The sequence below is a fragment of the Neolamprologus brichardi genome, chromosome 18 (genome assembly GCF_056152115.1).
Source record: "Neolamprologus brichardi isolate AB-2024 chromosome 18, ASM5615211v1, whole genome shotgun sequence".
NCBI lineage: Eukaryota > Metazoa > Chordata > Actinopteri > Cichliformes > Cichlidae > Neolamprologus > Neolamprologus brichardi.
In genome coordinates, this window is record NC_142121.1 from 27,427,604 (window position 1) to 27,454,156 (window position 26,553).

The window sequence follows — 26,553 nt, forward strand, 5'->3', positions numbered from 1 at the left end:
TCACCTGAATGGAAAGGAAACTGTTGCTTCGCCTCTCCCGTGTGTGCATCCCAAATAATTGTCGTCTGTGTGAAGATAGAGATGCTTTTTATGACTAACTAGTGTCATTTATAAAAAACAATCAAAAACATTACATAGAATAAAACACTATTTTTAACATCTTGCAATCTTTTCATATTTTGTTGCTGCACAAGCAGAGATAATACAAAACTACACAACTATATCACAAACATAACAACATTTTTATATCAATACGCCAGCCCTTGGTCAATCATGAGAATGCCAAGGTGACAAGGTTTTAATATACTTCTGTACACTAGGTGGCAATGTTGAACCATGTGTTGATAATTCTGACTGGACAAACAAATAGCTTTGTGATTTCAGATGAAACGCTGCCCTTCACATTTATGACATACAACAACCTGATTATGTTACATACTGAGCCAAATCCAAAATATCCACACAGACGTGCATGGCATCAATTTGCTATTGCTAAAAGGAAGAAAATTATAGAAAATAATTGTCATTAAATTATCATTTATGCAAATTCATTTTTAACTTTCCCTTTATAGCAGAATATCATTACGAATTTTCTGCTTTTAAATTTGATTCTATAAAAATGGGCAATATTTTGAGTAATGACCAATCAAACCCAAGACAATATGTTCAAATTGTTCGTTTTAGTCAGACCAGGAATCCAAACCAACGACCGAAAATTTCCACCCCAAAAACATTCATAAATAATAATAAAAAAATACAAAGAAAAGCAATGTGTCTCACCTTATCCACACCAGCGCTAAGGATAAAGTTTCCTTTCTTATTCCACTTGAGTGCAAATATAGGGCCTTTATGCTGACCCAAAGTACTGGCCAAGTTACCTGAAAAAAATAACCAAATGCCACTTGGAAAGAGACCAGGGACAAACGCCTGAAATGCTACGATGCAGAAGATGCCAGAGTCTTACCGTCTTTTGTCCATATCCTAGCAAAGCCATCATATGAGCCGGTTGCTAGTAATGTCCCCTCGCTCTGAAGGAAAGAAGCGTGGTGTCATTAGGTGCAGCCAAATTATTATGACTAATTTATGAGTAAGTGAATGAGGCTCATTTAAAGCGTCGTGCATTGACTGACTACAAAAAAGGGTAACAGGAAAATATAAGGACAAAAGAGCACAAAATGTTTGCAGCTTGGTTATGGAAAAGGCCTTTTCCCTCATCTGAGTGCCTCCTTATACATGGCTATAGTTAGAAGGAATGCCTCCTGATAAAGTTGTGTTTATTAGCATGCACACAGGCGCACAAACCCACACCCGAAGACTAGATGACCAACACAGAGCACTCAGTATGATCGTGTTAGTGTGTGGGTTCCACAGTTTAACTTGACACAATCCTACTTTCACTCACATTCCAGTCTAGTGAGGTGACGTCTTTGTTGCTGGGTACGTCCTGGCCCCCTTCCCGAATGCAGTGCCTCAGAACCAGCTGGGTGGATCCGCCTGTGCTGTTCTCGCTCAGGTTCCAGATCCGTGCTGTCGAGTCCCCGGACCTGAAGGAGTCAAAACAACCTTGCGTTAGGCACACCCACATGACTTGGACTTCTAAAATCGGTACTGATAAGGTTATAAAACTGACCATCATTGCTCCTGAGTAGGGTTGGGGTTTAAAGGCATTTTATCGAACCTGAACCCAAATCATCAAATCCAAAATCTTTTAAAATCCCTATCAAAACTTTTCACATCATCTGTTGAAGAAAAAGGAGAAAGAGATTTTACAAGCACAAAACTCATTCACGTTGGTTTATGTGGATACTTGGCCCTTTACGCAGACCCTCCTATATTACAGGATTGTTCCAGATGTAATCGCTTTTTTCCTCCATTTTATTTTAAGACGCATGCACATACTGAGGAGCAAGACTGTTGAATACACAGCAAACAGCCAGCTGAATACTTACCTCTGGTTGGCTACCATTATAAATTAAGACTTGCCGGTTTAATTTGGAAAAAAGGTTTAAAATGCTATTGACTTTATTTGGCCATGTTTCAGCTTTTAATTCCTGCTGAACAGATCTTTCTTTCAGATGATCGTTATTTTTAGCCTTTTTTAGTCCACATAGTGGTTGTGCATCATGTTGGACTGCATGCATTATTCTTCTTTATCATCTTGTTCAACTGCTGAAAAATTCAGGCATTTCCCTTGAGCCATGTTGACAAACAGTGGAGCGTAGGAGTGGAGAAGTTTATGTCTGATGTAACCGCAGAGAGAGCTGATTTATGAGTGGGTTTGTCTGACTAAGAGTTTAACAAATTTTGGTCCGAGTAATTAGATAAGAGTAGAGCAAATACAGCGTTTAATGTACGGCCCATTTACCTAACAGGTGCATGGAAACAAAGCTTACTCTTGAGGTTATCTACCTGGTTTTAAAGCCATAAAAAAGCCACCAGCTATAGATAGACTGACTGTAAAACGGCAATAAAGTGCACAGAGTTTGACACTTGAAGCAAATAGAGAAGAATTTAACATTGTGTTTAACCCTCTGGGGTCGACAGACACGTCGGCGCGTCAAAATCACATGACCAATTTAAGACGACACAGCTTTCACATGTGGGACATTAATGATGTTTAGCGTGTTTAGAGGCTATAGTTAGTGTGTTGTGTAGTTATTGTTTTGTATTGTGTGTCAGTTATACTGCTGAATGTCACAGTTGCTCCAAAAAAGCCACCAAAGGCAGATTCCAGTGTAAACGCTGTTCCCACATGGAAAACAGGACTGATACACCTCCTGCTGTCAGACCTGCAGGGTTTAGGCCTGTGCTGTTCTCCTCTGTCTTATACTGAACAAACTATTTTTGGACTGGCACAAATAATTTGTGTGCCTTCTTTTTGATGCAGCACACCTGTTCTGTAAATAGTTTTAAATGGTTAAATAAAAAAAAAAACCACCTGAGGCCTTGGCTGCATTTTTAGGTAAATGGTACCATATAACTTTGTTGTTTGCAAAACTTGTGCATAATTTTTTAGAAATGTACAATTTCTATTTGCATTTCAAGTTATGAAAATGATTCATTAAACGTGTTTGTGGGTTTTACAGTAAGAAATATAACGTTTTTCTACTCGGATTTTGAATTTTTTTGTCTGAATTTAGATCTATAGTGCTAATATAGTATGCCAAAATGAAAAAACAAATTTCAGATATTTGAGGTTGTGCTGAAAAAAATGATACTAAACAAGGCAAGATAAACAGATTTTAAATGTGAAATATAGAGTTAAAATCAAAAGTAGTCAAAAACGGCCAATTATACCCTGGACCCCAGGGGGTTAACACCAAAAATGATTCTTGTCACTTTATCTGTCACTGAGGGTTAAATCAACACCTGTCAGGAAATCTGCTGCATTGGATTAATTTGTTTTCTGAAAAATGTGTCACATTTGCAGCATGTTTTGTTCTTGAATACATACTCCACCCATGTAAAGAGATTCCTCTGTGTGATTAAGATAAGATAAGATAACCTTTATTAGTCCCACACGTGGGAAATTTTACCAGTGTTGGTCAAGTTACTTGAATATAGTAATTAGTTACTATTACACTGATTACTTCTCCAAGAAAGTAATCCTGTTACTTTACTCTTTACTTATTTTCACATGTAATTAATTACTTTATTACTTAGATACTTTTAAAAAACAAGGTACACAACCTAAAGCACCAGACCTTTCAGCCCAATTCTATTTCTTCTACATAATCCATCATATAAATCAAATAAAAAACAATTTTTAAAACTTGTTTTATTTGTTTTAATCTTTTAACTTTATGCACATTGCATCGAGCAAAAATTACAAAATATGCAACATTCTCTCACTTGAAGAAATTTGTTTAAAGCTATTTTCTGCATATCCCAGCATATAAAATAAAATATTTTTTTGTGTTTACACTCACTCTTTCAAATAGAAGCAACTAAAACTGCTGCAGCGGTCATGTCAGTGAGGGGATCCGGGGGTTTCTCTGAATTTCACATTCCTGTGGCAGCGTGCTCGGTACTTGTTTAGATTTCAATTTAATTTTTTTGCTGTAGAAAGAACTTTTCTTCCCACACAGAGTGTACAACAGACGCTAATGTTTTTGTCACTTTTTACGGAATCAAACTCAGAGTAATGTCAGTACTTCCCAGCTTTAAAAGCTGCATGGTCGTACTCTCTCCAACACTCCATATTATCCATTGTTGATCTACACACGTCTGCTGCTGCCACGGATATCGCACGCTCACACGTCATTCTCATTAGACACTCTCATAAACAAAATCAAGGTTTAGTAACGCAGTAACACAGCGTGCTAATGGGAAAGCAACAGTAATCTAGTTACTTTTTTGCAATAGTAATCCCTTACTTTACTCGTTAATTGAAAAAAGTAACCTGTTACTGCCAATCTCTGGTGATTACACTGAAGTGCACCAGCAAATGTCCAGGAAAACACTCCTCTAACTGAGAAACATTCATTTAGCTGTGATAAAAGCTCACTGACTATTCCACACAAGTTATTCTTTTTATAAATCAACCATTTAAAAATGATCAACTATGTTTACAGATCTGGACTCTTTATAATAAATCATCAAGAGTGAACTCTGGGTAAAAATACTTAAATTACGACCGATATAAAAAAGACAAGAAGGATAAGCTAAATCATTTTGGTTATTTGAATTACAAGGTGAAAAGGTGATAATGTGAAGGTTTCAAAGAAACACGCTTAGCTGCACCAACTCTCGCCCATAACAATCCCATGTTTGCATCAGAAAACTGTAATACTGACCCAGAGGCGAGGAGGTCGTTCACTGGGTTCCAGGCACAGATAAAAACCTCCGATTCGTGGCCCCTCAAGACCATGGCTTTACTCTGGGGGATCTCCACATCCCTGTCTACCTCCATCATCTCCGAGTGGTGATCTACAGGAAGGAACGTGAAACAAAAACTTAAGTATTCTTTAAGTACTGTGCAATTTTTCGGAAAGCAAAGCGAATGCAGTGCAGCAGGAAAAGAGAAGCAAATACATGAATGATGAGAAAAAATAATGAAAAGGTATGATATATGAGCACATGCTAGTTTCATCTCATTGAACGCAAAGAAGAAAAAGTAGAGTCCTGTTCTTCTGCTACAAAAGTTAATTATTTGAAAAGGAGTAACTAGTTTTCACTAAACATTATTGTGCAACAACCAGCCTAACAAACAGCATCACGCTGTACAAGATTAGTCATGATGGCAATCTGACATCACCCAACCTACAAACCACAGCATTCCCACAGCAGCACACCAGTATATCATCGCTTGAACTTATTTCATAAAAAGTGGCTTAACCGCAAGCACGAGGTGCTGAGGTCAGATGGTTAACACCACTGTGTCCACACAGCAGGAACCGGATCCTCAGTGTGGAGGTGTTTAAGCAGTGTACTGAATTGTAGTTCATCGGTGTTCTTGAAGTCCTAAAGCTCCAGCACACAGGAACTATTGCGGGTAGGGCTGGGCCACATCATACCGCTCACGGTAATAATAATGTTGGGCAATGATAAGAAAATGAAATACTGCGATAGAATATGGGTAAAACGCGTATGCACAATGCCTTTGCTTTTATACGCACCGTCATTATTACCAAACCGATTTTATGTGGTACACAGCGCTCAAAAATCTGTCAAAAATGTTTTAGTACCACTTTGCTAAGCTATGAAGCCGCACCGCTTGATGGATTGTCGGAGCATTATGGCTACCGTAGTTGGGAGCCTCGCAGAGTAATACGTATTGTGCTTCAACATAATATTACCGTATTGTGTGTGTATAACCTCTTTATAAGCTTTATGGATATTATACATGGTTATGCTGAGGATATGTCGGCCCATTTCCACTGGAAAAGCCTTTTGGTTAAACTGTGCGGGTGTAACACATAAAAAAATAAATAAATGTAAGAAGGACTTTCTGGATGCAGCTAATCAGAGTCATCTGCAAAATACAAGCAAGTCAACCCCATGTTATACACTCACAAGGAGCCGGCTAACAATGACTTCATTTTGATCCTCGAAAACTTGAATTGTGCCGTAGGGAGCAGTTATTAAATCTCAATCAAATTCTCAATGTGTTATCGTATTTAAAACACATTGGGAAAACGGAGGAAACAAAGCAGACTGGAATTATCCTTTTATGATAAAACAACAGACAGCACAACTGTACAACACAGTCAGGCCAAAACCAACCAAACCAAAAGCACTTTACGCAAAACCCTCAAACTGTGACGCAGCCGTGACGAGAAAGATTAAACAGGTCACACAGACAGAATCGTGCAAAAAACTAAAATAAAAATCAAAGAGGTTAGCTTTAACAAGATGCAGTCTTTCAGAATATTATGAAGCCATTCTAGTGAAATTAGCAAAAAAAAAAAATTTTTTGACTCATAACCTGATTGTGACATTAATTCAGTTTGTACTGTTGCCTCACTAAAAGTAGATCATCTAGGTGTTTTGTGTACTCATGTTTGAAAATGTGCCAACACTACTTTGTTTTATAACTGTGTATCAGGCATTTAGCTCAAAATAACATCCTGCATGAGACAAGAAAACACAGCTGGTAGTTCACAAGCTGATTCAGATTGTTTACAACCATGAGCTAAACTTACTGGCTAAGGCGTGGGATCCATTTTCCTCCCCGTTGGCAGCGCCCTCTCCGTTCTTGGTGCTTCCCTGTGGCCCCGTGCTGCTGCCACTGCCCGCTGCCGCCTGCTGCTGGGCCAGCTTGTCTCTGTAGGCCTGCTGCCTGGTCTGGACCACATCTGGCATTACGGCATCAATCAAAGACAAGGACTCGATTGGCCGCCCGTCAAATAAGGTGCCGTCCTACAAAGAGAACATACAGTGTTATTTAACCCCATTACCAAAGGAGTTGGAATGATTGGGGAAAAAAATTTGGGGGGGGGGGAAGGAAGCTGGAAGATTAGCACGTTGACAGTAGCCATCTTAGTTTTGAAAAACTGAATGTGATAAAGAGGAACAGGTCTGACTGTGAAACTACTTGCTCGGTTTAGCACCCAGGCTCTTTTAACAGAGCCAAGCAGCTGTGACACAGCCAGCATGTGTTTGGCATTGCCTCGCTGAAATAAGCACATTATTGCTGAAGATTCACCCCTTCCATAACAACATGAATTTTGGCTTTTTAACAGTGTGTTCATAACAAGCCAGGTGGTCTGGCATTCATGATTTCCAAAAAAAATTTCTAACTGAAGTGGTCACACTGTTATCAGAGCAATCGACACATAAGTAAACACTACACCTATTCTTTCCAGCATGTTTCAAGTGTGAACTAATCAGTCGATAGCAATGCAAAGACAGACCCTGACCTCATTGATGCTGACTTCAGCCTCCACATACTGCAAGCCTTTCTGAATGATGGAAATGAGGGCAGCAGGGGGCACCAAGGCTCCATTGATGTTGGACTGACTGATGTGGCTCTCTATGCCAAAGGTGAACGCAGAGTGAGAGAAGCCTGCGGGAAGAACGGATCATGCAAAAAGTAGGATGAAGTCAAAGTTCATTTCCACAGACTCAAATGCTGCAAGATTAAAAGTTATTCATGAGCAAATATTAAAACTACTAACAGTGCGATTACTACAACAGCAAGCAGAGCTGAGCAAATATTGATTTGTTGAACATACCAGACTCCTGCAGATATCTGTAAACCAGGAAATTAACCTCATCACTGCTTATGCTCATTTTTAGTCCTGGTGATTAAACCATTGGGTCAGCACAGGATAGGAGCCTGTAAAAGTAAAGCACAGAGCACAGAGTTCATTAAAAGCCGGTGGTATTAGACACTGCAGAAGTGAAATGCAAACGAGTTCTAGTGGTACACATCTTGATCACTAATGTGTTCAAATCAACAACAACATAAATGGACTGCAAAAACATTAGTTGGTATTCTGGCACACTAAATCAGTTTTAAAAGGGTCATACATGCACTGAAAATGAAAATGAATCCTTAAATGAAATCATTAAAAATAAATTAACTTGCTTGACCTACATCTTGGATATTCAAACACAGAAGTAGGCAATCGCAAATGTCATTTGATAAATGACGACATCTTGTTCCTCTTTATTTGTGGATGCAGAAACCACTTAGCTCTAGGCAGGGCACCAGTTTCCATTCATTAACCTACAACAGGAAATAATTACCAGCCGCCTTCACGAGGCAGACAGGGTATTTTAGACTGAAACGTCTGGGAAGGATGGGCTTTAAACCTCGGCAATAATCCATCGAGTACTTGTGTCTGTCCTCCATATTTGTTCATGCAGAACCTGCACTGTTTAAATGGGACTGTGGAAATAAACAAGGGGACTGGACGAGGGACAGAACGTCTACTGTTTCCACGATGCCAGCCTGCTGAAAAAGTCAACATGTCTCCTGCCACATCCCCGAGGCTCAGATCCAAGACCAACTCAACCAAAAGGGCTGGAATCTGGTACAAGCCCTTCAGTAATCCATAACAAGGTGGTCAGAAAGTCCTGCTGGATACATTTTCTCACAATGAAGCAGTATGACTAGAACTTAGCAAAAAGCCTGAAAGAAATCACAATCTCCCATAAGCTCTACTGAAGGAAACAAAAAATGACAACTAACAACACATTTCAATAAAATATGCACCCCTTGCCACCAGTGTATTACTGTCACAGCACTGTCTTCACCTTATAATCTCTGTTTGATGGTTATGGCACAAATAAATGTAAGCTGATGCAGCACTCCTGCTGTGTGAGCTTTTATGCTCACAAACCTGACATCACATCTGCTAGTGACAGCAGCAGTTCTGGTGTCACTTCAACCTCTTGATTATTGTAACCCAGCTTGTGCCTCCACAGCTGGGTGCAGAACCTGAGTGTACAATCGTGTTGGTTTTTACCGCCAATACAGAAGCTCAGTGATTCACAGGTTATACAAAAGGGGATGTGTCAATAGTTTAAAACACGAGCCTTTGTGGAAAAATAGCTTCGTCAATGTCTTTCCTTCCGGTTTTGACTCCTTCCCATCTTCCCATTTCTGAACTGATGTGGCGTACAGTCTGAGTAGCAACACCTATTGTTCATTAGAAAACTCCAGCAGCTACCCGCGTCTTTAAAAGCGAACATAAATAGAAGCTGAATGCAAGTCAGGTCTAAATGGTGAGCAAAGAGTTATGAGTATCTCTTAGGTAACTTTCAAGCTTGTTATGAAATTTTAATTAGCAGCTTAATAGCTCAGAGACATAACTCCCAAAGCTTAAGCATCATAAGTCAGCTGTCTACCCAAAACCCTTTCAGACATGCATTTCTTTTGATTAATCTGCCAGCATCTGAACATGCTGGCTTCTCGTCTGAATATCAGTCATGGTCACTTTTCTGTAAAGGCTGTCACGGCAATCTTAATAGTTTAGACCTTTTAACATTTATGTATCGCTTCCAACACAACATGAAGTCACTAACTGACAGGTCTACGTCTGTCACATAGCCACTCAGAGTAAGATTAAAGCTAGAATAAATAATTTGAGATTATCTGATAGAAAAAAAATTATGGCACTAATAAATATACACAGATGGGTGTGTAATGGGTTTTTCTAACAAACTAATGCATCCTCATCAACTTAGAATGAATACATAAATATATAGACAAATACATATTGGCATTAGTTTGTGGAAGCCACCATGTTGCCTTGCCTTCTTTTATTTTCATCATATCGCCTCCATCACTCCTCTCTCCCCTGCCTGATTTCCACCTCATACACTTTCTTCTCACCTCAAGCTTCATCTCCTAAACTGCAGTCAGGGCTCTAACACAAGAAAACATGTGACTGCACCTGCAAATGTGCTTATTTATCTTTGCAGGTTCAGTCACACATAACACTGAGGGGAGGGGATCCCTCAATAAAAAAGCTGACAACCCACTCCTCCACTCTTAAGTAGGCAAGGGCCTGATGAGAAGTGGAGGAGACAGTAAAGTCATTTTAAACATAGAAAAACAGACTGAACAACTCTGAGGTCAAAAAGGAAGAACCAACAAAGAGAAGGTACTTCCAGCTGCGCCCTTATTCCAAGCTTGATTCACAGTTAGGAGTCCACTAACTTTTAACTCCTGAGGCCAAGACTGTGTCTCCTCTTGGTGTTGAACCTGGGATCTTTTGCGTGGAAGGCAAATGTGTTAACCACTACACCAGTACAAATGATAATAGAGTTGTGATATTAAACCTCTAATGTATTTACCATCCCCTGAAATTTCAATCAGTGATACTGCTTGTCTTCAATGGCAGGTCCTTCAATATCTCCCCTCGTTTACGAGAAGACTCAGATCCTTCACTTAAATTTCCTGCATGTCATTGATAATCCACTGTCTCTGGTTACCACTTCACTGCTTGAAGCTTTCTGTGTGAGTTTTCTTAGTCTGCATTTCATCTTCAGATAATTCACTCTCTTATTAGCTTCACTAACATCAACATGATATTCCTAAAGATAAAGTATGCAGTTAAATATGTGACTTATCATGAAACTGAGCCTGATTAACTGCAGGAATTTAGAGATTACAAGCATAAAATAACTTCTTATAATAATAATTTGGCAGCACTGGTTTACATTTAAAGACAAAAACAAACTATTCATATATTTTATGCTACATGCCACTTTGCTCTCTCTCTCTCTCCAGTTTCTCTGGTTCTCATTTCAGCCTCATTTATTCTTTTAACTTTAGTTAAAATCCAAGCATTTTAGGACATTCCTGGTGATATCTATTAATGCTGGATTCTCAACATTTTCTTTCACATTCCTATTACTAGGACCTGTACTACATAAGTAGTCATTTCAACTAGGGGTGGGCGATATAAATGATATACGATAGAAACGATATAAATTTGGCCAACGATAGAAATTTTGACTATATCGCTCTATCGCGATAGCGCATGTTGATGATGTCATCAAGCTGCGCCCGTTTTGGTCGAAAGCATCGCAGCGGCTACAACCATTATCATCTGCAAATTATGGCGGGCGACAGTCATAGCAAAGAGATGAAGCACTTTTGAAATATGGGGAAAGCCAAAAACTGCGCTTCCTCCACTTCCGTAACATTGATTCATTAATGCCGAATTTTCTCGCATCTGTTCTATTCCCATATTGTTGCAGTATATTAATAACTAACCTCGTATTGTGGATGAATAATCTTAGTTGTTCTCCTGACTGAAGTTTGGCCTGTGTATAGCATCCTGCTATGCGATTGCATTTGTCCCTGACTACCAGAATCCCTCACATTAACTTTTATCAAGTGGAAAAAAAGTTGGCATTCATCCTCCAGCTTCACTGTGCTAATGTTATGCTAACATAGCTGTGTCGCTAGCAATCACGTAGCACAACATTATATACCAGGTAGTCAACTTCAGTAACCCTACAAACGCCAATGCTGTTTAGTTTTCTGTCTTCATTTAAGTTGGAAGTGGTAGCAGAGCTGTACGTTTTAATTAGTTTCAAAAATCTCTGTCAGAACCTGGTATGTCATGTTTAGGTGTAAACTAGCGAGCTAACTTCCTGTTAAATTTAATAAATTCTGTTTTCATGGATGCATGGATGTAAAACTTAATTGTTACACCCGATAAAGCAGCAACGCTGATGATTTAATTAAAGATGAAAGAATTTAGACCGTTTTTAACTCTTAGTGTTCATTTGGCTTTGGGACCTGAAGGGGACGGAGTTTTGGACCCAGATTACTCCGCGAAGCTCCTCACTACGGCAGCCGTAATGCTTTGACAATCCATCAAGCAGTGCGGCTTACCAAAGTTGTACTAAAACATTTTTTAACAGATTTCTGCACGCCCAAATCGGTTCGAGGTCAGTAAGCACAACCAGAATTCATACATAAGGCACACTTTGATTTTTGAGAAACTTAAAGGATTTTAAGTGTGCCTTATAGTGTGGAAAATACGTTATACAGAAGAAAAGAATATATCGCGATATATATCGTTACCGCACATGCTTCAAATTATATCGCTATTGCTATGCTATTAACAATGCTATTTATCGTACTGTTTATTTTAATCTCTATGTGCAGCGCTTTGTGACTACCTGCCTATGAAAAGCGCTTAATAAATAAACTTACTTACAAACTAACTTACTATCGCGATATGAATTTTAGGCCATATCGCCCAGCCCTAATTTCAACATTCCCAGGATATCTCTTCCTTATGTGGGATCACTTACCCAATATCAGAAATCAGGCTATAAGGTCACATGACAGTGGTTAGCATCTTAATAAGTTAACTCAGGGTTTCCTAATCTAGCTACGAGGACATTCACACGAAAGGGGCCGCATTAGCAGCATGTGACCAACCGCAAACACAGACAGATCAACTGGCAGCAGAACAACTGATTTTACAAAGCAAGAGGATATTTATAAAGTCTATAAATATGAATATTTAAAATACAGACTGAAAGGAACACAGCTGTTGCAGACAAATCAGCTACAAGAGTGCTCTTAAGGGGCAAATTACAGTATTGAAAGTACTGTATAAATGTGTGTGTAGTTTAAGTGCTTTGGTCAGTGAAACTGGAAAAAGAGTTGCTAAAAGTAACTATTCAAGTGCAGCTTATTTAAAGCAAGGAAGAAAAGCTGGAAAAAAAATACTGTGTAAGTTAAAGGACTTCTCAGTGTTACACCTTAAGGACATGGGATGATCAGAACGACTAGATCATGTTTAGGGTGTAAGACAATTTTCTTTTTTCAACTCCAGCACTGATGATGTTTAACAGCAAGTAAAGAATAATTATAAAAACAGAATTCAAAGGTAGGCTTAGAGAAAGTGTCAGCTTCACGTATTAAGGCAAATAGAACAACAAGGAGAGAAAAAACAAAGGAGGAAGAAAATAAACACTCTAGCCCTAAGTATTATTCACAAACCAAGTTCAGAGGGATTTTCAAAGAATGATGAAACGTTTTGTTTGTTTGTTTTTACAGAGAACTGATTGGTCAGCATGTAGTGATTTTGTACCTGCTGATCTCTTATCTCAAATGTAAAGAGGTGATGTAACCCTGTACAAATACAACCCCCTTTGTAATACTGACAAACACTGGGTTAAACCTGAAATTACAGCAATAAGCCCAAATCCTGCTCCGTACTTTAGACTTCTGGTTAGACCACAGATAAAAGACTGCTGTGCTCTTCTTTAGAAGAGTCCCCACACTAGGCATTAGCAATATAATTTTCAACACAACCAGGAGAAAGACACCAAGCAATACCTACGGAAGGGTTGGGGGGGGGGGGGGGGGGGGGGGGGGGGGGGCAAAGGAAGGACAGCAAATAGTGATATGTGTTACCCATGTGATCGTGATATCCTCAGAAGCGCATCATAGCGCTTTTGTCCTCGGAAACAACTTTCAGCCCCTAGGAGAAGAAAAATACAAACATAAATGCCCCATTACAAAATCAGTAACTACACTACAGTTCATTATACATACAAAAGCTGCTTGGTGTGAAATCACTCTTTAAAACAAACAAACAAAGTCAACAAAACATATTTTCATATCTTTTAAGTTTGATATGAAAAGTCAGACTCATGAGTGGCACCCTTATTACTCGCAGCCCAACTCTCCCCATGTAGTGGAGGTATATAATCTGCTCCAGCTTTCCGAGAACCAGACAGGCCCTGCCAAACACTGACGCGGGACACAGTTTCCCTATCAGTACCATGACAAATTACCCTGCTGAGAACGAACATTTTAGCAACGGCTTGTTAGCAAGTGGATGAGAAGGCAACCTGAGTAAAATGCTCTGAAGGAAGGGGCGTGTCACAAAACAATGAGAGAATCTAGGTCAGCAATGCAAAAAGCTGAATACACCAAATGGATATGTGTGCCATGCCTGGCACCAATCCCTGCAGTACTTCTCTAAAAGAGACGCATGCCTTAAATACACTTAAATAGTAAAAGGGAAACTAAATACAGATGCTCCACTGTTGATTCAATGTAATAAAGGCAGCCGTTGCCTAGAATATTAACCAACAATAGCTCACTTCTTCATGTGGTATTTTGCATATTAGTACTTTCGACTGGGCAAATCAGATTTTGTTTAGTTACCATTTTAGGCGATAGGTCGTCTGTTTGACTGGAGCCAAGTTAAATACATTTGTCATCATGTTAGTTTGCAGGGAGCTAGCGATGAATGAATGAGTTGAACTTTGGTGTGTGACAAGTCACTATCAGCAGTGTGTGCTCATAAATGACTCAAACTGCCCCCAAGTGCCTTTAAGACAACTCTGTTTAAAATAAACTTTCTACTATCAGCACATCTATTAACAGAGTAGCAATAAATACACTTAAATAGTTCCTGCTGTATTTCTAGGTAGGCTGACAATTGTCCACATGTCATGTGTCACGGGGAGATGCGAATGTGCGAAAGGGCGCTACCGGCCTTAGCATTCCAGATATAATTGTCAAATGAAGGCTAATTACTTGCGTTTCATTCCCTTTAACTTCACCACCAAAGAATAGTTAAAAGTTGTGTAGATGCAATTTTAATGTGGTGTCTAGTGGCAATGTGCAGTGATAAAAGCTAATCAAAAGCTAACGTGCGAGTTAACATTAGTTTTGCCTCGGCGGCGGCCGTACCCGTCAGTACACATGCCAGCCAGGCAAGGCGGTCTGTACTTCATTTAATGCTCCTCACAAGCACTTAGCCCCATCTGCCAATCAAATATGTTAAAGTTCTATTAACCCGTAACTTTTTTTATTCATACAAAAATATACGCAATTCACGACAACAGAGTAAAGTTAGCTTCTCTGAAACTGCATTTCAAACCAATACAGTGAGGTCGTCAGCCCGCTGCCGCTCTGAGCCTTCCAACAAGCTAACTAGCTAACCTAGCATGCTATGCTAACAAGTTAGCTACAATTTCCTACCTACTTGGACAAAAACCTCTCAATTGGCGATATCTTCCACAGCTCTCGTGTTCAAGTCAGACCGTGTCATCTCTTTAACCGATTGCAAGAATGGTGGTTTTCCCACATATATGAACTACGATAAGGTTATAATATTAAAGCTAAAGGTAGGCGTTGAGAGGCTGTAACGGCTTCAGACATTAGACACATTGGAGTGACCCGACATGCAAAAATGAGCTCCTGTAACAACTGTTATTTCAAAGCGGCGCGGACTAAAGCTCAATATAAAGATTAACCCGTGACGACGGGACCCCATTATGTAAAAATATTCCACGTGTGTTCCGTTAAATAATCAAAACTAATAGCTCACTCGTGCTAGAATAACAGGGTATTTTCTAATTCCGTCCACATGTAATTGAAACACAACCATAGAGCGGTAACTAACCTATTTCCCTCAAAAAAAAAAAAAAAGCCACCAAAAATCACGCCGGGTTTTGCAAATGCTGAAACTGTCCTCGGAGTTGATTAAATATAATGTCTTCGCCCGTTTCATATGTTCACGCCAACGTGGAGCCGCATTTCCACGCTGAAACCGAGTGATAAGATGAGGGGGGGGATTACGAAAAAAAAAACATACCAAGGCCTCAGCGAGTTTGTCCCGCAGCCAAGCACCAGTCATAACAGTGTCCTCGCCCATCCCCCACTACACCCCATTTTCTCTTGGCGAGTCACCACTAGCCCTGGATTAATGACACCCCACCCCCTATCCTTTCCTCAGTCATTCAGACTGGGAAAGTCAACAACAGCTTACATCATCATTGCAATCTGTGTTTTACACAGATTTATCAGAGCGCTTTTTTTTAGCTGCACACATAATCCATAATCATGCTAATTCCGGCCATGTGCACGATGAAAATCACAGTCACGCTGTACTGTAATCATTTAAGATTTATAGCGCCTTTAAAAAAACACTCTGCTTTAAAAAATCCATCTTCATAATGCAGTCTAATGTGTGCTGTATTACAAAGTGAATTGTTTGAATGTGACAAACGAATGCCCCCATTTAAGTCTTACACACTGGGGTGACGACACCAGGTGAGATGTCTATTGCACAGTATTTAGTACTGCCTTTGTTACACTGCATTTCCCGGTTACCACTAACAATGGTGTTTGAGTGGAACACTTTAATTCTCACACGTGTTCATAACCCGACCGCCACAACACAGTAATGTCTGGGTAATTACCAGCGACTGGTCATTAGTCACAGCTAAATAGAGTTCTGCCAAAGCTGCCGCATCATCTGTAACCAAATCAGCGCTGATAATACAGCAGTAGTGTAGTATTTGCATGTAATCAGAAGGAAGCCGTGTGAAACGGGCATTCATTTGTATCTTATTAACAGTGTAGCTGAGAGATGGATTTGCCTGTAGCAGATAAAGTATGATAGTGCAGTGCTTTTTTTTTTTACTCCCCAGCCTCTGAGCAGTTTGATCCTCCCACTCAATAATCTCAGAGCTCGTCTTGTCCATTTGAAAATTCCTTTCTAATATCGTATGCCATGCATTCACATGTATGTATGTGTTGATAATATGTAACAAAACGTTTAAGTGCAGAAGATATCAGATTCGAGATGCACTGATATATCACCTTAATACTGATAGCGACAGATAGTGGCCAGATTGACGGGAGCTATTTTCACCTACATCCTTCTTCACAAGAGGTCCCCAGAGCAGATAGGATGCACATTTGATTTGTTAGATTTTAACACTGTGTGTCCTTCCTGACACAACCCCTAAGGGATTTGTGTGTCCCCTCATGATTAAACCAGAGGTTGTTTGCTTGGCAGAGCAATCATACAAATCACTATGCTACGGATCCACTATTGGCCAAATAGACTGATATTGATATGTCGGTGGCCAATATTTATTGTTACTGGGTATGTGGAGAAAAAATGTAAAAAACAAACAAACATTAAATACATTTTTGTTTATATAGCTCCCAAATCCCAACAATAATTACCTCAAGCTTCTATATCTTGCAAGGTAATGGAGAGAAAACCTCAAGAGTCAGACGACTATCTACAAGCGAGCACTTGGTGACAGTGGAAAAGAAAAACTCTCTATTAACAGGAAGAAAGCTCCAGCAGAAGCAGTAGGCATTTGTCGTGACTGAGTGGTGTAGAGGGGAGGACAAGCAGAAAAACTTATTGTTTTCTTGCAATAAAAATGCAAATATCACCATCACCCGAGCTCACGATATAAGCTTCCAGGATCAAACCCATTTTCTTCACGCCTAAGCAGAAGAAAACTGATGGATGGACAGTATCAGCCCAGAGCTGATGCATCCCCTGTCGAGATGGAGCTCCACGAGGAAAAACAAAAGACCATAACACAAAACTTTGTTATAAAATCTCACAAAACATGGCACCAGTGCTGTTTGTCTCCATTAGTTAATTTCCGAGTGATTTCCCACGTTCTGCCTCTGGTGCTCGCTCCTCGAGCCATGAGAAACAGAAATATGTGCTCCATCACTCCCACTGTGTGAGGGTGTTTTGGCTGCCAAGTGAAGAAATGTGAAGCAAATTCCTCATCTCCAGTGCCAGCCTTTACGCAATACATGACTCACTCCAGAGGCAAATATTGTGAATCGACTCACCTTTTTCTGCAAGTGTAAATCCTGCTCACCCATTTTCACCTGACCCACGTGCACATACTCTATACTGTATGTGAATATATAGATATATATGTACGGTATGTCTGCATGCATGTGTGCAGAAACTCCTGGTTTACAAAGTCTGCTTGTGTTTCAGCTGTTACCCCTTAAAACAGGGTGAGCACAGCTTCCCTCTATAATTGTGAGACTAGGAGTGTGTGTGTGTGGGCGGGAAACTAATCTGCAGGACAATAACAAGACCAGGCTTTATCAAGTGCCTTAGCAACTGCAGTATGGCTTTTTCTTGTGTCAGAACAAGCAACGCCTGCTTCTGACCTCTTTCTGAAGAGTTCACATGCAGAACTTTGAGCAGCTGATGTTAATGTGTACATTGGAGGATCCCAACCTTTAGACTGGAGTCTCATGTTGCCATTTCTTTCAGCGGATGGATGCACAGGTGACACGCCAGTCAGCACATAAATATTAAAACCGGGCCCTGCGTCCAAAGGTGCTGTGTGTTGACAGCAATTTAAAGACAGGGGTGGAACAGCTTGGCCCAAAACGCCGCTCCGCGCTGGCTCTCCAAGCCACCTCCCGTGCACCATTAGGGTGATGCATTTTTGTGTGTGAGAAAGTGAGAGATGGAATAAGAATGAAAAAAGGGAGCAAGAGAAGGGACTGCAGCTCAGCTCCACTGCCTGCTCAGCATGAGCTATTTTTAGATCCAGAGAAACAAAGACGCAGAATCGCCTTTCATCCCCCCCACACCCACCCATCCACCCCCCTGTTAGCATGTTATTTCACCTCCAAATGTGGTGCTTGAAGACAGCCTGCACTTTGTAGCTAAGTTTAGATATAACCTCAAATAAATACAAACGCCTTTCCATCTGCCCTTGAGCATTTTTTCCCCCTCATCCTGCTATATTTATGCACAAATTTTTCCTGCTGTCTTACTGTACACGCAGAAGGGACTATTATTTTTAAGGACCAAATCTAAGGCCAGGGTATAATTACAGCAGCAAGCATGTGAGCTGAGAGGCGGCAAGGAGCTCTGTGGTTCTTCTGGGTGATTGTTTTGTGTTACACTGTACAGTGTACACTGATAATCAGCTGGACGATGCAGAGAAAGTCAAGTAGTGAGCAGTGACAGTATCAGATCTTGTGCTATAACTGAAAAGGGCAGACGTTCGCTCAATCGCTCAAAACCAAGCGGGATGAGGAGAGATTGCAGTCAAGATGGCTCATCAGTTGGGGTCGGTGAAGTAAAATCCACCATCTGGTCAGGCTGTTGAGGAAATTACTGTTTAAAGGGAAGTGGTAAAAACAGGTTAAAACCCCTCCCAAAAAAATCTACAGATTTAATCTGCAAATTGTGTTTGATTTTCAAGCTTAAAAAAAGCATTTGCGTACAAAAGCTGTACTCATGGTTACTTGAAACAGTAAAAACCTTATAAAATACATCACATGTGATCACATCACTCAAGATTTAGAAATTTTGCAGATTAAAGTCTGAGCGAATGTTTGCTCTCACTATTTCTTTCTTGCTATCTTTAGTCTTTATTTTTTTAAGTGGATTTAATTGTCATTTTTGCTTTTAATGAAGAGAGACAGAAGTTTAAAAAGCAATAAGATTCCCCCGTATAGAATAAAACCAGGGATCAGCATGATCTTTTCACACACGTAATAATAAATATATCCCTACAAAAAATAAATAAATCACACTTTAACACCTATGTCTCCACCAGAGTGAAAGCATCACCCCTCATAATGAATTGAGTTACACGTTTAATGTTCAGTCAGTGGCTGGAGAGCCACCCTCCACGTTTATCTTTTTCCACTTTTTGAGGTTGCAGAGACACCTTGTGGCCACAATGTAGCTGCAGCTTCTTCTTCTTTTTGCCTAGTCACAGCATTTGACTTTGAATTTGCCTAAACTTCCTGTAAATGGGGCAGCACTATGGTGCAGTGTTTAGCACTGTTGTCTTACAGCAAGGGTTCAAATCCACCATCTGTGTGGTTTTTGCATATCCAACCCGTATCTGTGTGGTTTTTATCCAGGTGCTCCAGCTTCCTCCCACAGTCCAAAGACATGCAATCAGTGGTTAACTGTGATTGTAATAGGTGTGAATGTGAGTGTGAGTGGTTGTCTGTCTCTGTGCGTTAGCCATGTAACAGACTAGTGACCTCTCCAGGGTGTAGCCTGCCCCTGAACTGGATAAAGGAAAGTAAATGGATATAGACATATGTACAACATAAGGCCAGAAGCGTTTGAAGTAACTGCTGCGCACAAACATAGTAACAGGCCCAGTCAGAGGTCTGATCATTGTGCTGCCCAACACATTTTAAGGCATTGTAAAGGGAACTCAAATTACTGACCCAGGTATGGCAGGCATCCTGTTCACTTGGGGGTAAGAGTTTAAATAAGAGGCAGCCAGCTGCTGTCCCCAGGAGCCTGGGCAGCATTTGGAAGAGCTTCTGCTGACAGTTGTACACCAAAGACTGGATTATCACAACAAGCCCCCCCACCACGAGCGACAAAAGGTAGGACTTCACAGAATTGACATGTTATCGCTGCGGTTTCAATTCAGCATAAGCTAATTCAAAAGCGGGGGCTTACTTCACTTCGACTGTGAAAAGAAAGAGATTATCACGGACACCGGGGGAGAAACACAGGCCCTGTGTGCTTAGAAAAAGAACCGGCACACAGCGGAAAGCTGACATTTAGCACAAAACGGATACAAAAGAGTTTGAATCTTTTACAGATCTGGTGCATGTGCTATTTATTTCTAAGCGATCAGATTTAGATGCAGTGCATTGACCTGTTGAATGGAGCACACTGTGATTTTCCTCCTGGAGTGGCCTAATGAATCATGTTTTTTACTCAGTCGGAGGAACAGCGCTGCAACCTTCACAACTGCTGCAATAATAAATAGCTGATTTAGTTAACATGCAGCTCATTTCCCCTGCCTATTATACAGCATTACTCTGTGGCCCTCGGTAAAGCGCTTTGTTATACTGTTCCTATGTGGGCTGCTGAGGGGCAGCACCAGCAGTGGGACACATGATGGGGAAGCAATAATCACTGGACAACGTGAACATACCTTTGTTGTCATCTCTTCACTGCCTCCGTTTTGTGCACCTTTGCAATCTTTCTAAATCTCTCTTTTCTCATTTTTTATTTTTTGGTCACTTGTGTTTCTTTTTTGTGGCTCCACAATTACGTGAGCTACCACGTGCCATCTCGGTTCACTATCATTCAGTCTCGCTCGCGCTCACGAGATTGAAGCGAGGCAGCTGGATGAAACATGAACTAAGGACACACCCGTGAAAACATGAGGGGACGCTGGCTGATCGTATCGGCCTCTGGCTCAGGATGTTCATTAAAATGATAACAGGAAAGTGTGAACAATACGTTCCTGCTGCTGTAAGCATTTCCACACCAGCACTCGGTGCTGGAAAATCTCTTCAAGCACACAAAAACTGTCACCCTGCAGAGCTTTGTGGGGTTGGACAGTATGCAGACTAAGTAGACTTTAAAAAAAATGAATAAGCAGAGACATGAAGAAATTCGTGTTTTTCGAAACTGTCGACAGGCTCTTTGAACCTCTAACACTATTTCACTGCAGTTTGAGACATTTCGCATAAATAGCACATTTCCAGACATCTCTAGAAATGTATTCGAGTTAACATCACTTTTAAATAAACCTCATCAGCTGCATTTTTGGTTAGCCTCACTTATCAGCGAGAACAGTCGAGGCCCATTCCTCACAGGCTGTTGTGCTGCCAGTGTAAATCAAACCTGCACTGCACTGAGCACAAGGCTCAGCTGCCAACACGTTTACAGCTTTCAAAGCCTTTAAAATGTTTTGCTTGACAGTTAAGTAGACACATGGAGTTAGGGGGTCTCTCTCTGAAATTGTGTGTGCGGGTGTCCACGTTTAGCTGAAATCAATACAGTTATGCACCGAGCTTGAGGCCCTCGAGGGGCAACGGCAGGGTGTGTGTGTGTGTGGGGGGGCTGGTTAAAAGTAATAAGACACAGCGTAAAATTGGTGTGAGTGACTCCCTTTGTTGTGGGGATGCATGCAAATTCGTGTGGAGTGTTTGGAGAGAAGCGCATTTTGTTGATAACATTAATGGTTTCCTTCAGATGTCTTGTGTCACACTGGAGCTGTCTCTCAGCTACATTTCCCCTAAGCAGCTGGGAATGTGATAGAACAAGGAAATTACTCATCTAAGAGGAACTTGCTGGCTTGTTTTCTAACTATTCTGGTCCCAGCATTCTGGCAGGGTTGTTATCCCCTCACAAACAAAAAAGAAAAAAGAAAGAAAGAAAAGAAAGAGGCCGTGTTTATTCTGCTTCCCTTTTGAGCCTTGAATGAAGCTAATGTTTTCTTTGGAGGGCTGTTGGGGCGTAAATAGAAGCTTTTTCTAAATAAATTCCAGCCTGATTTTTGATTTTCAAATAAAAGCAGTGACAATATGGGAAATTCACCCCAAGTTACAGCGTGCACGTGCAGTCTTAATAGTGTTTTAAGAACTTAAAGATGACCAATTACTCCTAATGTCTCAGGTGCTTATTCGATTACATGAAAGCTAATGATATTATAGAAGCAGTACGTACAGCGGCATTGAATGCTGTATGTTTTCTTGCAGTGGTAGGACCTGTGGAGGAGGCCTGTGCAAGGTGTTGCTCTTGTGTCTCAATAGGAGCAAATGACTTTGTGTTGACAGTGTTCAGAAAACGGCAGGTAGGTTTTTTTTTCTTTTCACGTGTGCCACGTCAGCATTAACGCCTTTCATCAAGGCAGTCCGTCATCTTTTAGAATTCTTTGTGTTCAAAATGAGATGTTTACCTGGTGGGGTGTGCCATATCAAGTGCAGCATAATGAGGAACTGTTGTTCGAGGGCTATTTGAAGTAGTGTATACTTTATCCGGAACGTAGTGCGTTTTGACAGCTAATATGCACCAGAGGTAAAGCGTGCTTTGCGATTCTCACGTCTTACAAATCTCCCTTGGAACTACGGACTCGGGATTTGTTCTCTGTTTAGGACGGTGGCTATTAACCTGGGTTCGATCGAACCCTAGGGGTTCGGTGAGTCGGTCTCAGGGGTTCGGCAGAGCCTCCACCGTGACATGCACGGCTCATTTTGTGCACCAATATCCCATATGTATGTCTTGAATTTGAAAAAAATCATATTTTATTTTTCACTAAAGAGGGGTTCAGTGAATGCGCATATGAAAATGGTGGGATTCGGTACCTCCAACAAGGTTAAGAACCACTGGTTTGCAAAAGCAGTTCAAAAAAAGGGGCAATATCAGAAATATATACAAATTGATTAGGTCCAAAACATCTGACAATTCGTTGGGAAGGTTGAACGCCTGGAAAAATGATTTAAAGAAGGACATATCCATGGAACAATGGGCATTGGTCTGCACAAAAGCTCATAAACAAACTATTAATTCTAGACTAAGGTTGTTGCAATACAAATGGTTAATGCGAATATATGTTACTCCGGAAAAATTAAATAAGTACAACTCTAATATTCCAGACACTTGTAATAAATGTAATGAAGATAAGGGTAACTTTTGGCATTGTATTTGGGATTGCAGGAAGATTGGCTCCTTTTGGGTTGCAGTAACACAAACTATAAAACAAAAATTATCCAAGGAGGTTGTTTTGGATCCTGGCTTCCTTATTCTGGGATTGTACCCAGAAAACATGAGGTACACAAAAAGTGACAGAATGTTTATTGATATGGGTTTGTTACAAGCAAAAAGATTAATTGCACTAAAATGGAAAAAAAACAAGGGAACCGAGTATCACACAGTGGATAAAACAAATGATGGTGGCTTTGCCATTGGAGCGGATAACATGTATACTGAAAAGGAAATTGGATGTTTTTGAGAACGTGTGGAGACCATTTGTGAATTTTGTAGAAGGATTTGTATTATCTGAGGAGGACGAGGACTGAGGGCAATGACATTTGATTTGGGATAATGACAAATTTAGGCCTTTAATGGAGTGATAAATCTGACGACTTTTTTGTTTTCTTTTTGCTGTCTGAGAGGAGTGTATGTTCATGTAGTATTTAGAATGTTGGACTGTTTGTAAGTCATTAAAATGTAAAAAATAATAAAGATATTGTTGGGAAAAGAACCACTGGTTTAGGATCTTAAAAATAAAACCGGCTGCACTCTTTCACAGGTCTTTCCAACAGCCTTTCCATTCTGCTTCATCAGACACAGGCGGACGTGCATCACCATCATTGTCGTCACCAGGAAAGATGTTCTTTGTGGCAGGGGCCAGAAATACAGCAGGATCGGGAAGAGGAAATGAAAGGAGGTAACAGATTCTCATCATTTCAGGCTTGAAAAAGAATGAAATGTCAAGAGGACTTTGATTGCCAAAAGTATTTCAGCTACAGCTTTAAAAAAAACTTAACTCCTTCTCATTTTCCATCTTCAGGACAATTTACCAGAAATTTCGAGAGGTAGATATATTGGACAAGAAGAAGACGGTGACCGCTCTGAAGCCCGGAGAAGATCGGGCTATTCTTCTGGGACTTGGGATGATCCTCTGTTCAGTCATGATGTACTTTGTCCTGGGTATCACCATATTGCGGTCCTATGCAGACAGGTACAGGCCTGCTAGTGTTTAGAGGAGGCGGCTCTGATATTTCTTTCAGAAACATGTTTTATTCATCAGATGTGCTTGTTGGCAAACTGTTTCTTTGCTCGTTCAAGCGGGAAAAATGCAAAAATGAATACTTTATGAAACCAGATCTCCAGGAGCAGATTACACTTTCCAAACTGAGCTCGTTTCACGGCATAACATCCCGAATGCTGTCTTTCTTTCCTCTTCTTCTTTTTTGTTGTCGTAATAAATTGGATCTTCCTTTAAATGTCAACACAGCGTGTGGACGGAGGAGGGTGTGTGTATTGTTCTCAACTCCACGGTCACAGCAGACGTGAACTGTTCCTACAGCTGTGGGTCAGACTGCTGGAGGATATCCAGATACCCTTGCCTGCAGGTCTATGTGAGCGTCAATAACACAGGCCGTGTCAGCCGTTTATCTCACAATGAAGAGACCCATGATGCCAGCTCTGAAGTGAGTACGGTGCCAGAGAGAAAATACTGGGAATTACTGAACTGTTTCAAATGTTGACAATGGCTGTCAGATGTTGGCCTGGCGATAGATGCCCAATTCAGAAATGTCAGATAGCGTGTTGTGAAATAAAACAAAAGTAGCTCTGAGTGCCAAAAAACAAAAAAGTATGACTGGCTGATTGCCCTCTGGATGACCTCTGTGTCCCTCACTCCTGTCCTTGCAGTGTTTCTATGTGCCCAGGTGTCAGAAGGACAGCACAGCCATGCACGCCATGATTTTGAACATTTCCGAGCGACTGAAGGCGAACCAGCAGGTCCCGTGTTACTACGACCCCAGCGAGCAGCAGGAGATGACTCTCTTGATTCGCCTGTACGACCACAGCACCGTCTTCCACTGCCTGCTCTGGCCGTCTTGCACGCTCACAGGAGGGGCCCTAATCATCATGATGGTGAAGCTAACACAGTACCTCTCCAGACTGTGTGAAGAGATAGGGAAGCTTAAGACGTGAAAAAAATCAAAATAAACCAAGAAATTGATGGTTTTGTGAGGGACGCACGACATAAAGGAATTGCTGGGAACCAAATGAATGTTTTGTTGCATCTCGCAAACCGTTCTCTTCAGCTGAGACATTCAGAGCAGCTGATTTTCACCTCAGAGCAAGTGTATAAATGTGAACGAACTGTCAGCTGTATAAAGATCTGAGCGTAGATGTGAAGATGTTAAAGCATGGTAAAAATGTCTGAGAGTACTTGTTTACAAGTGTTACATACCCGACGAAAACGAATCAATATTTGAACCGATGGAGAAAAACATCACTGTCTGAGCAGAAGTGTCTGTGGCTGATGATGTTGAACAATGTGACAATGCTAGGAAAGCATTCTGATAAACATGTGCTGCTTCTTCTTTTGTTCATCAGTTGTCCAGTTTCTTCAGGTTTTTTAAGGCTACACTCCACAGCATGCCATGATATGTGAAGTTTTCAGCTAATAGTTTTTTTGTTGATTTTATTGTTTTATGCCTGTCAAACTGTGTTTGGCAGTTAAAGAAATGGGAGCAAATTATGTGTTTTTGTGACAGACTGCTAGTAACAACATGCCAGGTTGTCTGTCCTGTGGTGAATGATTCATAGATGTTATGTGGCTTAACAAACAAAGAGAACATTGTTTTGAAAATGTTCATGTACAAGGACTGGACTGAAAATGCGTGAAAAATCAGAGACATCGTGACACAGTGTACATGTGCACTGACTCAGCCTACGACACTAAATAAATTGATTTTGTATTCCAGGATCACAATTTTTATTGACTACATCTCTATAACAATGTTCTATTTGAAATCAGCATTACATCTTACATTGTGGTAGTTCGCTGGCTGTGTCTGGCTTGTAACTGTAACAAATGATCAATCCCTCAGCATTTCCTTAAGGTAGAAAACAAATACAGATGCACCTCTGCTAAATGTTCACAGCTTTTTTATAATGAAAGAGAACCTGATTTTTAAAACCTGCATCACAAACACAGGCAGCTGCCTGACTGCATATCCATATGCTTGAATATGGCTTCTTCAATTATCAATTTTTCAAAGTTTTAAGCTGCTCACACTCTAATCACTCAGTAATGTTGACCATTTAATCTATTCCTTTGCTTATTGAATATAGACTGTTTGTTTTACAGATACTCGAGAAATGTGTGGAAATATAACGCCCTGGGTGTACATATATAATTAAATAAAAATAGTGCTGCAATCGTATTTTGTAGGCTTGTTCACTTCACGTTTCTATAAAGGGTTTGGACTCTGCATGTGCAATCGGATAGCTTTTCTTTGGAGACATTTCATTTCAAGAAAACAGCGAGCAGGCAGTTTCCCGTGAATTCCCCAGTCTTATCTCA

The 26,553-nt window shown here is 40.5% G+C and overlaps 2 protein-coding genes across 7 annotated transcripts in view; one reads left to right on the forward strand and one right to left on the reverse strand.

Annotated features, from left to right (window-relative positions):
• Positions 1-15,599, reverse strand: part of tbl1xr1b (TBL1X/Y related 1b) — a 29,154-nt gene extending 13,555 nt beyond the window's left edge. The window contains exons 1-10 of one of the 4 annotated variants that reach the window (XM_006786849.3): positions 15,537-15,599; positions 13,340-13,406; positions 7,677-7,780; positions 7,362-7,507; positions 6,645-6,861; positions 4,797-4,929; positions 1,403-1,544; positions 965-1,028; positions 781-878; positions 5-65 (exon numbers count right to left, since the gene is read on the reverse strand). In XM_006786849.3, the coding sequence (XP_006786912.1) occupies positions 5-65; positions 781-878; positions 965-1,028; positions 1,403-1,544; positions 4,797-4,929; positions 6,645-6,861; positions 7,362-7,507; positions 7,677-7,734 (919 nt within the window). In that variant the 5' untranslated portion in view covers positions 7,735-7,780; positions 13,340-13,406; positions 15,537-15,599. Of the gene's footprint in view, positions 1-4; positions 66-780; positions 879-964; positions 1,029-1,402; positions 1,545-4,796; positions 4,930-6,644; positions 6,862-7,361; positions 7,508-7,676; positions 7,781-13,339; positions 13,407-14,920; positions 15,109-15,344; positions 15,504-15,536 lie in introns of those variants that run through there. The other 3 variants (XM_006786850.3, XM_035906022.2, XM_006786848.3) reach the window with 3 other exon arrangements.
• Positions 15,600-19,996: 4,397 nt separating this feature from the next.
• Positions 19,997-26,240, forward strand: kcnmb2a (potassium large conductance calcium-activated channel, subfamily M, beta member 2a). 3 transcript variants are annotated; one of them, XM_035906130.2, is made up of 6 exons: positions 19,997-20,092; positions 22,208-22,302; positions 23,761-23,898; positions 24,022-24,192; positions 24,469-24,664; positions 24,888-26,240. In XM_035906130.2, the coding sequence occupies exons 3-6, from the start codon at positions 23,840-23,842 to the stop codon at positions 25,170-25,172; spliced, it is 711 nt and encodes a 236-aa protein (XP_035762023.2). In that variant the 5' UTR covers positions 19,997-20,092; positions 22,208-22,302; positions 23,761-23,839; the 3' UTR covers positions 25,173-26,240. The 3 variants fall into 3 exon arrangements, with proteins under 3 accessions (XP_035762023.2, XP_035762022.2, XP_006787078.2); XM_035906129.2 differs by lacking the exon at positions 22,208-22,302 and having other exon boundaries at positions 20,002-20,092; XM_006787015.3 differs by lacking the exon at positions 22,208-22,302 and having other exon boundaries at positions 20,009-20,092; positions 23,796-23,898.
• The last annotated feature ends 313 nt before the right edge of the window (positions 26,241-26,553 follow it).